This window comes from Corvus brachyrhynchos, unplaced genomic scaffold (genome assembly GCF_000691975.1).
Source record: "Corvus brachyrhynchos isolate BGI_N302 unplaced genomic scaffold, ASM69197v1 scaffold69, whole genome shotgun sequence".
Classification (NCBI taxonomy): domain Eukaryota; kingdom Metazoa; phylum Chordata; class Aves; order Passeriformes; family Corvidae; genus Corvus; species Corvus brachyrhynchos.
Genome location: NW_008240228.1, coordinates 6,387,575 through 6,399,898, shown reverse-complemented (window position 1 = coordinate 6,399,898; position 12,324 = coordinate 6,387,575). Strand labels below are relative to the sequence as shown.

General features: G+C 41.4%; 1 protein-coding gene across 1 annotated transcript in view; it reads left to right on the top strand.

Moving 5' to 3' along the window:
* Window positions 1–12,324, top strand: part of EML6 (echinoderm microtubule associated protein like 6) — a gene marked incomplete at its 5' end in the record, with an annotated part of 89,231 nt that overhangs the window by 23,335 nt on the left and 53,572 nt on the right. Inside the window, 4 exons of the mRNA XM_017745233.1 lie at window positions 1,763–1,922; window positions 7,351–7,449; window positions 8,537–8,605; window positions 11,138–11,323. Coding sequence (XP_017600722.1) covers window positions 1,763–1,922; window positions 7,351–7,449; window positions 8,537–8,605; window positions 11,138–11,323 — 514 coding nt within the window. The remainder of the gene's footprint in view (window positions 1–1,762; window positions 1,923–7,350; window positions 7,450–8,536; window positions 8,606–11,137; window positions 11,324–12,324) is intronic.

Below are 12,324 nucleotides of genomic sequence, written 5' to 3'. Positions count from 1 at the left end.
CATCCTCCCTGCAGAAAGAATAGGAATTAACCCTGTAATAATTTGTTTTCTGTACCATAAATTGCTATTATTTGAATGCCTTGTCTCTTCTAATCATATTTTCATAAAAATATAACAGTATTTCAGTGTTTTCCAGTGGTGCAAATAGTGATGCGGTTTCATTACAAATGGTCTAGTTGTGGGATGTTGGCTTAGAAAGGTTGAATAAATGCACCTTTACAGTTCAAAACACAGGCAGTGAAGTTGACACCCATTTAAGGAGGCAGAGAAGGGCATGGAAATCTTACACCCTGAAGACAGCATGGGATCTCTGCAACAGAGATATTGTATAGGTACACTTAGAATTTTTATAGTTGAACACACATCAAACGTGTAAGTCATACACAGGTATCAAACAGTCACCAAGAGCTGTTCTTGAAATTTGGCTTCATTTCCTTCCTCTAACCCACTGTTCTATCTGCCAAAAATAAGCTCTTGATTATCTAAGAGCCAGACTGAACGTGGGCAGGGGGTGTGCATCGGAAAGGCTGGTGGCGGGAGATGATGTCCTCAGCAGGGGTGGGAAATCAGATTGCTAATTTAGGTGCCAAAAATTGATATTATTCCCTAATTTTAGTTCCCCCACTGGCTGACTTCATGCATCAGAAAGGATAAAACAAATACCAGAGACATTCAGTACAGATGTGCTGATGTTTAGGAAATATGTTCCTGCTCTGAACCCAAGAGGAGGCTCTGGTGTGTGAGAACTGCTCTGAGCTAAATGGTGGCACGTGTGATTAAGTTCTCCTCTAGCAGTGAGAAGAGATCAGCCCAATTAATCTTTTCCTTCTGGTTCTTGAAGAAAAGTATCCTAACTTAATTACAGCTATCACACCTTAAGTTTGTGGTGTCACCTTTTATTGCCTGTATAGGTTTAGAACTGAGGTAAGCTGGTACTCTATATAATGTACAACCCAAGCCTGGGGAGGAAAGGAGGAATGGGCAGGGGAGATAGAACAGTTAAATGTGTGCTAACATTGTTCTTTTTCCTTTAAATGCGTATGTTTACAAAACTTTCTTAAGCTTTTTGATTAATTCTTCTTAATAATTAGTTTTATCTGCTCCTGGGATAGCAGAAGTATTCAGCTCCCCTGAGCCACCTGTTGAGTGCCAGTTTATTAATAGGATGTTTTTCCTTATTCCATGCGTAGCTCCCATGCTCAGCCATTGTTCAAATTTGTTTCCTGGGCAACTGTGTAAATCTGCCTTTGTATTCATATGACTTTGCAGAGGAGGGTTTATTATTATTTTCATATTTGAAGGGTTGTGAACAGAAATATGGTTTGATGCTGGTGAAACAATTTATTTCTGTGTCACCCTGAGATTGCTATGTTTAAACATATAAAGATGAAAGGATTTCTTGTGTGTATTTCTCATAGTGAACAATACTCATTATTGAGCCTCTGGTCCATATTTCAGAATATTTGAGCTGATGTGCAAAAGAGGAATAAATAGTAGAAAATCATCCATTATAAACCTGTGAAAGACTAATATCTAAGTTTGTGTTTTCAATCAGCTTATCAAGAAAAAGTATTTAAAAATTCTCTGGTTATGCTTTTCCTTTTTCTAGTTAAAATATTATTACATGATAAATTGTACTCTGCACTCACCATGTCACTCTCTGCAAAACATTCTAAGTAAATACTGGAAGAGACTGCGTTTTGAAGACAGCTGCTGTGATCATTCCCAAGGTGTGTTATAACTTGAAGTGTGTTGTTTGCAGCCTTGCAGTTCACCCGGATAAAACGCTGGTAGCCACAGGGCAGGTTGGGAAGGACCCCTACATTTGCATCTGGGATTCCTACCGTGTGCAGACCGTGTCTGTCCTGAAGGATGCGCACACGCACGGAGTCGCCTGCCTGGCCTTCGACTCGGACGGCCAGGTCAGTACAGCTCCTTCTCTGGGTTCTGAACTGAGCTGGATTTCTGGTTCTCAGAAAGATGCACGTTCCGTGTTTTGTGTTTCAGTAGCTGCAGTGCTGGAACTGCTGTTCCGATTTAATTGTGATTGCAGTTCAAGGCCTAGGTTTGTATTGTAATTGTAATTGCAGTAGGAGGACTGCAAATGCAGCTCGTGCACAGGGGGTGCTTTTGGGATGAAATCACAGCTTGGCCTCTGAGTGGAGTGGAGGCATCAGGTGTTGGACAGGTATCCAGAGCAGAAATGCCCCTCTGTGGCTTAACTGCAGTGGCTTCACCATGTACTTGTTACCTGCTGTCCCAAGAAATCAGTTCCTGGCAAAGTCCTCACAACCCTGCAGCTTTTCTGGCAGAAGAGCTGCACTAATTTCACTGCTGGGAGAGTCTCCTTGGCTGGGGTGCACAGGCAATTTAATTGAATAATGGCATTAGGACACACAGTGTTGCATTGTACAATTGGGTTAGTCTAGATGATACCTTGAGACAAAATTTAAAGTATAACTAAATGGTGGGCTGTTCCCAGCTAAGCACAAGGATTTTTTTCTCCCTGGCAGTATTAAAAGCTTTCAGTTTTGAGTGAAGTAGGAGGCAAACAGACCTAAAATTCACATATACCTGAGAAATACTTCACAGAGCTTTATAAATAAATATCTGGCTGTGCAATTTTGTCATTATTGATGACAATTTTGTCCTGGTGAGTTTCTTGATGTAATAGTTGCTAAAGTATTTTTAGGAATGCTTAGATTAGTTGATACCAAAAACCTCAGACAAGAAAACCCTCGGATCAACAGAACAAAATTTCTAATGGTGTAATATTTTTTTAAGATACTGTTCATTCAGAAATAAATGCTTTTCATTTTTCCCCTCATTTTTAACTTCGTGAGACTGGTGGTTAAACTTAAAGCTATTTAAGCACCTCATGGGAATGAAGACTCAGGAGCCCAGAGGGTGTTTGAGGTGGAGGCCTTCCTGAAGATCCTGCTGGGTGCTTGCTGTAATTAAAACCCAAACTCACTCCCGGGTTGACCTTGCAGAACAGTGACAATTCCCTTTCTGGAAGTGCTTGGGAAGTTGCAGTTTATTCTGGAAATAAAAAACTGCATTGAACACTTTTCTATCTGGAGAACAACCAGTGCTGGAGAACATGAATATGGATAATGCATCTTGGCTTTTGCTGCTCTTCCTGGCTTTGCAGGAGAAGCTGCTGCACTGAGCCAGAATTAAAGGGCATGGTAGGAAGTCTGTGAGTATTTGGAACTCAGAGCTGCTGGCAGTTCTGGTTTGTTATGCAGCATTCCCAAGGGAGCTGGTGTCTGTGACGGGGCAAAACAGGTTGTGCAGACGCTGCTTGCACCTCCCAGTGCAAAGCTTTCCTTCTTTTATATGCAAAGGCTGTTAAAAGCCAGGGAAGATTTGCATTTCAGCCTCAAAACACAAATAAATGCAACAGTCAGGTATGGTGTAGATGCAATAAGAGCTGTATTCTTTTCACTGCTAACTCTGCCAGCTGTCCATTTCCTAAATAAAAGTACGCAGAAGCAAAGCCCGGGTGACTCTGCTGCATTCCCAGAGGGGATCTCCATGGATTCAGCTTGGCTCCTTGTGCGTTCCTGTGCGACTGCTGCGCCATGTGCAGGTCTCAAACACAGGGCCACCCTACCTCTCCCTGAGCCAAGTTAATTGACTCTTACTGAACTAGAAACTCTGGGATATCTGTTCCTTTTGGATGAATTAGTTGGGAAATATTCCTCCTGGCCAGACTTGAGCTGCCCCTGCACGGAGACAGCACAGTCGTTCCTGCAAGTGCTTCCCTGGCATCGTGTTCCACGGGGTGGAGAACGCAGATCGGTGTGCACAGGCTTTGTTATTGTTTCTAATAAATGGAGATGATCAATACACATGGGAGAGCTTGAATGCTACCTTTGTTTTATATACCTTCAGTACAGCTTTTGGCGACAAGTAGGGTCAGAGTGAACTTCCTATTTTGTTTTACCTGTGTTTAATGCAGTCCTGATGGGAGCTGAATTTCTTGCAGAAGTGTTGCTGTTTAAAAATACATCGTTTAGTCTGGGCTTTTTCTGTCTGAGCAGGAGCTGCCATTTAGCAGGAGGGAAACTGCACTTTGTTCAAATGTTTAATGAGGAGTTGTCATTTTGCCTGCAATTAAAATGTCTTCAATCATGAGTTAACTAAAGTTTGTCCTTAAAAGTACTAACATCTCCCCTTCACAGAATTACCTACAAAGCAGGTGCCTCATACTGAAGTATTTTATCAGTACTACACAGTTCAATTTCTGCTCTGACTTATTTCAGATTAACCCTTTTTATGTGCTTTTAAAAATATTTTTTACTGGAGTGGGAAGGGCACTGCCATAGTTCATACACACCTCATGAAAAATTTAGAAATGCAACATTAGGCTTCTTTAGCCAGATCTTCCAAATCCATATAGATTCTTAAATAATTGTTTAATTTTGTGCCTGAACTACTTGGCAGATATTTTCTTCTGGTAGTTCTGTGAATTCTCTGAATAGAATTCAAATTCTCTTCCAGAAGGAGAACTAAAAGTGTGTTTCTACCAAAAAGGAAATTCAGCATTTATCACTTTTCTGCCGGCAGGAGACCTTCCTCAGCAGGCCTGTGTTAAAAGAAAATACAAAATACTTCTTAGTTTCCCATAGTGTTTTCACTGCTGATACCAAAGTCAGCAAGGGAATAAACTTTCTAACACAATTTGAAGTTTTAAAAAGCAGCCATTCCGTATTCCAGCCCTGGACACAGTTGGAGGAGTGATTTTTTTCACTAATCACGACTCTGTGTCATGAAACTTTACAACAGGTCATTTATTCCATCCTGATCAGACATATTACAATGTATTTCCCAGCTAATACATAAACGCCATTTTCCCCAGAGCTAATTTCCATGCCTCTGCCCCTTACTGGAGCTCCGTTTGTGGTCCTAGAGCTTTGTCTAAAGGGGTCTCTGGTGCTTGTACTCACTGAGAGCCCCCAATATTGTAATGACCTTGCCTTGAACTTCTCTTAGGGCGTGCATTGGATTTTCTTGTTTCACAACTGCCACAAAACCCGCTCAGGTTCCTCATTATCTGTTTATCCACTGGTTCCAGCTACCTTTAGTATCCTGTGGGTCTTTTATATGCTTTTATCTAGTTGGCTAGTTAGTTGTTACACTCTATTTTGCAGTTTCAAGGGAATGGAGCATTTCTATCCTCCATGTTGTCTGTCAAGTCCCCCCTTCTCTTGAGACTGTCTCTTTCAGACAAGTCTCAATACTTCATGTTCCCGCACAAAGTGTTGCAACAACTGTAGCATTGAATTAAATTGCTTTCCAAAATCAAAGGAGTATAATTGGAGATTGTCCTGCACTCCCTGGATGGAAAATGTTCTCTTGGCCCTAACTCTTCTTCGTGGTTGTTGCCAAAGTACCCTGCGGGGAGACATTAATAGTGCTTGGAAATAGGAACCTTTAGGAAGCCACTTATAGGCATTGTCTCCACATATAAAATAGGTCCCATTCCCAGTACCGAAGGTCTGATTTCCTATTTCCCACTGTTGGCCTGCTGATGGATGCAGGGCTCAGATGTGTGATTCTTCTGTGTCCTCAGTGCCATTGGGCCAGTGGAGTTTCTCAGTGGCCCTGCAGCTGGGAGTGGTGTGACACTGACCAGCTCCAGCACCCTAAGTTCTATGGACATTTTGAGTAATGTTAAAGCACAGAACTCCATCCACATTGTGAGTTCTAGCTATAACAGGGTTATGTTTCTTAAGGGGAAATATTATTAAATCCTGCAAAAACTATCATTTTATTTCTTTGTTCCACTGTACAAACTTCTTTAACTCTCCCCTCACAACTCTGTTATGAGTCAGAGCCCATTGACAGAGTTCTACCCTCCCCCCCCATAGGGTGAACCCTCCAAGGGAACCTTGTTCCTCCCAACAATATTTGAGAACATATCTAGACTGCCTCATGAAAACATTCTGTTCCTCTAGGAGCAGCTCATTTCCTCTCTCTGTATTTTGATTCCAGTGGAAGGAGACTGGACTCAGAGGAATTTGTGGTATAAGTCTGTAAATAGTTTTTTCTGGTGGTGAGGGGTCTTGAGTAGGGTCTTTTGGATGGTTTTTGTTTTGTTGTTTTCATTAGCTCCACATTGCTTAGTGCGTTTTCTGGTGGGACGGTGGTTAAGTTCTGCATTATTCACTAGGCAGGTATTGCACTGGGATAATGCCTGTTGTCAGCTCCCATTAAACCCAAGTCCCAAAACATCTTTTCATTCCTCTAAATCAGGAAACTGTAACTGTTAAGACAGCAGAGGGTGTGTGAACCTACTGCACTTGATGCGGAGGCTGTTGAGGGGCTCTCCCAAAAGGGAAAATGTGCACTGTGGATTTACACTCAGGAATGGGATGAAAAGGCCTTGAGTACCTGCTCTCTGAATTATTGCTACAGGATGAAAACTGGAGCCTTCTGTTCCGCTCTGAACAGTTACTTTCTCTCTCTGTTATATGGTTGTTAAGGGCTTTATTGCATTAAATGTTTTTTCTAATACAGCATGTCAGAGGAGTTTCTGGTAATGACACTTGTTTTCTTTGGTGGCTCAGTCCTTTTCTGTTATCACAGACAGCTCCAGATTTTAAACATTTTGCTTACTGAAAGTTTGAGCCCATTTTTTATGGAATTCACGTTAAGTTGGACAAAATGAGGACAGTCACTGGAAGGGAAAAGACCTACAACTTCCATAGTAATTGCTGATCTTCTGGGTATGTCAGAGATGGATGCACTCTGCTTTTTCCCTTCCAGATTTCCCCCTCCATTTTATTCTGTTCTTTTTATTTCTTGCATTATTGAGATTGAAAAGTGTTAAAGTTAGGTTCTTTTAATTGATGACCAAGAAAACTTGAATTTAGCTTGGTTATTAATGAATTAGTTATTTTAACTGGTGATTTGATACATCAAGCTATATAAAAGGTAATTATTGAAAGTACATCCAGTTCTGGTTCTAAAGCTCAACAAAATGAGCATAATGAACAAAGCAGTAGTTGGAAATAGTGAAAGCTTTTATTTCCCTTTCACTTTTATTATCAGATTAATAAATCAAAGTGCTAGAGAGGTGTGCACCTGAACCTCAGATATTTCAGGGTAAGAATTTCGCTTGGAACATTGGTAGCCTGAAATCAATAGCCTGACCTTTTAGAGATGAGACATTTTGGTGCTCTCTCCAGTGAGTAAATGTTGAGTGTGAATGCCTTTGGAATGTGGTTCAAACCCAGGTCATGTGTGGGAAAATCCATTTGTGCACATAATCCTGGGATCTACAGCAAAGTGATTTGGGGTTGATTTCCTGTTAACTGGATTGTTGTTGTTTTTCCTCAGCGTTTGGCTTCTGTGGGACTGGATGCCAAAAACACAGTGTGTATTTGGGACTGGAAGAGGGGAAAGCTCCTGGCGACAGCTACAGGCCATTCTGACAGGGTAATTGTATGGAAGCATTCCTGGATTTTGTCTGGGAGCTGCATGGGTGTTTTAAAAGTAATTTTTTGATTGTGTTAGGTTAATGCAAAGGCAATTTTGGTCATTCTACCTGACTTGTAAAATACTGGACAAGATATTTATTCCTTCTCATTGTGCCAGACCCAGCACAAGGCACTGTTAGTAAGCCTAGAGAGGAAATATGTTGTACCTACACACTGAGTCGGGTGATCTGTAGGTCTTCATATGAGATGTGAAATGGGAGCTCAATGGCCAAAGATCATCTTGTCTCTGAGTATGTCAAAAAGACAATTTATTCTGAGGGAAAATTTACTTATATCCCTTTCACTTTTCCTTAAGACAGTTGCCTGTGGAAGAAACTTAATTGGGATAAATATTTCTTTTATATCTGTTAGCTTCAGGTAAAGGATCATAACTTAAATAAAGATGTGAACTGACCAGGTTTGAATTTAGAATGTTATTCAGGATTAGGGAATGTTGTACCGGGTTTAGCATAAGCAAAATACCTGCCTGACATATTTAAAAGCACATGGATGCATACATTAAAGTACATTGCCATGTTCCCAATACAAAAAGCATCTTAGTCCTTGTTCAGATTTTCTCTTCCAGAACTGATTCACTTCCCAGTTTTGCATGTGTGGAAGTTTTGCTGCTGGCCTCAGTAGGTACAAGATCAGGTTCTGAATTAGCAGAATTCTCCAGGACAGGCAAGAAGTATTAAAATCTTAGTCCCAGTTGACTTTCCCACCCAGAGAAAGGAGCTTTTGCACAGAAGAGGGAGTGGAAAGAATGCCTATGTAAGTATTGTTTATTCATTAACATCTTGGAGCTGGAATGGATTGGCAGTGTGGAGTCAGGGATGAAGTGTGTTGACAGAACTCTGTGAGGAACCCTCCATATTTGCCTTGACCTTTGATTACAAAGAGTTCCAAATTTACCTGAAGAGTGCTCTTTCACTTGTAGTAATACGTTTCAACAGAAATTATGGCTAAGCACTGGTAAAAGCAAGCTGAACCTAGATGCCATTACTGTATAGGTTAAAATATCAGCTTAATGTATTTCTTAACAGATATTTGATATTTCCTGGGATCAATATCAGCCAAACAGGATTGTCAGCTGTGGAGTAAAACACATAAAGGTAAAGAGCTTTCATTATTTACTTGGAAAAAGTACTTGCACAAAAAAATCTGGGTTCTTACCTGATGAGGACTTGAAATATAGGACTGTTTATATTTTTCTTTCTTTACGCTGTGAACATTTTGCAAAATGTTTTGTTTGAAGCCAGTTGAGACATTCAGCAGTGCCTGAGCTGCAGATTCCCTGAACAAGAAAGTCGGGAAGATCCTTTGGTGTAATTTTCATTCATTATATACTTACAATTTTGGGTCTTCTGCCCTCTCCATTCCACCCTAATGGTCTCAGCCTTTAGGGGTTTCCCTCTTCCAGCATCACAAAGGGTCCCTGAGCAGCTGTAGGAGGAATAAAGATACAAAGTATGAACAGAATGACCTGCTCTTGGGCTTCTCATGGAACACCACTGAGAAATGTGCAGGGCCTGCAGAGAGAAAACTCTGGTGCCCCACTATTTGCTCCCTCTAAGTCACCCTTTATGGAAGTGTTTTAAATGTAAACCTAATATATATCAGATGTTTGGGGTAAAACATTCTCATGCCTGTGGAAAGCTTAGAAACAAATCCTTGTTTGCCAATATCCCCTTCAGGTTTCTATTTTTCTCCAGTCTCCTCAAAAACATTCCTAACAGATGGCAATTATTTCACATGACTGGGGTGGGAAGAGCTTTAACTAGAAGTTTAGGAAACCAGTTAATATCTCTAGTTCTGGTTCCTGAGAAGCTCGTGCCCTTAAACCACCACTGCTTTCAACTGTGGGTGGTTTTGGCAGCACTGATACCATCTGTTGTGTTCCACAAGCTGTTTTCCAAAACCTGTCTTTGGCACCTGTCTTCTGTTTAAAATGGCCATAATCACCCTGAACACAGAGAATACCAGGCACTGTAGATACACAGAGATAAAGGAATGCCAACAAATAGGAAAAATGCAGCATGGAGGGGAAGTGACTCCATGTTTCCCTCCAGTGGTGCTCCAGCAGAGGCCTGAACTTGCTGTTCAGTACAAAGTGGCGGGAATGTGATAATAACAGCTCTGAAGGAATAGTATCACTGTGAGAACTGGGACTAATGCTTAGGAATTGTGCTGTTTATGCCTTTAGCAATCCAGTTCTGCTGGCTCATTTGGCTGAGCAGGGATTAGAAGCTGAGGTAAAGCCCAGGAGCAAAGGAATCTCACACTGAGCTCAGGATCCTCCCTCCACCCTTCTAACACTGCTGCCTGCTCTCCCACCCTTCGTCAGCAGACCAGAAGGGAGGAGAGTTTAGGTTTTACTCACAGAATGAGAGCCCTGGGGGCAGTATTCCCTCTGCCTTCTAAATTGGCTGATGTTAAGAGGCAAAGGGAAAATTTAATTGAATTAACAATAGAGAAGGAGCTGAAATAAAAAGCCTTGATCCAAGGATTTTCTGGAATAAAGAATTTTAGAAAAATACCTAAAAATCTGGCTGTAGGCAAATGAATAGAAATGGGAATAGATGGATGTGATAAATCCATGTCAGACACATCATTATTCCTGTCCAGTCTCTGCCTGTGTCTGTCCAGTGTCCATTGAATGGAAGAGCAGGGATGGCTCCACTGACAGACTGTGCTGTGCTGCACCCCAGGGATTTGCTGTTCTGTATCTGCACGTGTCTAGAATGTCCTGGTGCTGACAGGACTGGAGATTTCAGCAATTCTCTTGCTATCTCTCATTGATAGTCTCTTTATTCTGCCTTCCCCAGAAGGTCTGGTCCTTGAGGGACAACTGAGTACACAAACTGTCCTCTCTGCTTGTTTATTTAAATCAAAAAAAGCTCTCTTATTCAGAAACAAACATCTGATATTTCTAGCTCTCCTCCAAAGACAACCTTCTGAGACAAGCTGTTTTCTTCACTTTTTTCCTCCTCCCCAGTCAGTCTTAGATTCCTCTTTGCAGAATGTTGATGACTTCTGTGTGGCAGCTGAGCAAGTCCCCATTCCACCCTTGGGAACCTGTTACTCTGGGAGTCAGGGAGCTGTCTCATGTACGAGCGTTCGCAGTCCCTGTGGAACAGATGGTTTCTCTGTGACTATATTTGAGGGACAGAACTCTTTCAGTGCACTGGGGAAGGGCAGAAATGTCTGCTCCAGCACGCAGGTGGTGTAAGATAAAGCATTTTATCATTTCAGTGCTGTAGCTGTGTTTTGCAGAAAAGAAAAATGGGATTTTCTTGGGTTTAAAAACATGCACTTGTCTGGACAGCATTTCCCAGCAAAACCTGATGAAGGACAGTGAGAGAATGAGAAGGGGCAGTGTGGCTATAGTGAGGCAGCATTGAACCTCACCCTCTTAAGCAGTTTGATCATTTGGTTTGGGTTTAGATGTACTACATTTGCCTGGATATTTCCTTGGTAAATGGGCAGGCTTTGGAGTGGTGGGTGTTCTGATAGCACCACAGGAATCACTTCAGTGCCTGCCCAGGCACTGCTCTGTCAGGATGTGTGTCTGAGATCCTCACATTAATGTGAAAAACCAGAAATTCTGCAGAAACTTCTCCTGATCTGCCATTTACATTTCACAGTTTTGGACATTGTGTGGAAATGCCCTGACAGCAAAGAGAGGAATATTTGGTAAAACAGGAGATCTCCAAACAATCCTGTGTTTAGCCTGCGCTAAAGAAGACATCACCTACTCTGGGGCTTTAAATGGAGACATCTATGTTTGGAAAGGGCTCAACTTGGTCCGCACAATTCAAGGAGCACACAGTGTAAGTGGTGCTTTCATTTCTGTTTGATAAGGAACTGTTCATTGAATTGAAAAACTTCCTGAAGGCTTAGCTACAAAGATTTCCTTCCATTTCGGGTCAGAAGGATGTCTGAGGCTGTTCAGCAATTAAGAACTTAGATGCAATGTTGTACGTGTTGCCAACAGATGCTGAGCTGATAGTGCCAGAACTGTTGATATTTATAGCCTCCATCTAACCAAATAAACCAAATGTCAGATGAAGTCTCTAAATCTAAAGTTTCACAGATTGAGTAGCTTCAGTTATTATCGGTTTACTTAAAAATAATTGGGAAGCAGATTATCTGGGCTTAAATAGAATTTTACTATTATTATAGAATTACTAAAATTCCCAACACTGGAGTCTGACTCTTCAGAAGAGCTTCAGTGTGGAGCAAACCTGTTGAATCTGTGAGTTTGCATTCCAGCCATACTCCAGAGACAGTTTACTCCAATTGCTTTCATAACACACACCCACAAACCACCACCCCCAGTCTGGAGCTCTCATAATTACAGAGTGAAAGGGGGATGTACAGGGTTGTGTTAGATTTCTAACCACTCCAATGTAATTAATTTGCCTCTGTTGTTACTACAATAAAGACACAGTAGGACTTCCTTGTCTTATTTCAGATGTATTTGAGAACTGCTCCTATTTGGAATATGACTATGCGTAATGGCATCCTGGTGTGGGGTTTTTGGAAAAAAAGGAAGCAAGACAATTTTCTTAAGGAGAGTGATATGACTTCTAACACTTGTCACTATAGTTTTGTTCTAGGAAGAGCACTGCAAAAATAACGTGTTTTTTCTGACCTCCCCAGACTGGTTATGGTGACAGTTCATTAGGATTCAAAGGAGATCTAAGTGTTCAGCAGAGTTCTGGTTATTTGTAGAAGTAGCCCCTAATTTATGAAAGCAAAGAGACTGGAGTCAGTGAGACATCTTACCTGAGGAACTACTGTGAAACTGCAGCTGCAATAACACAGGAAT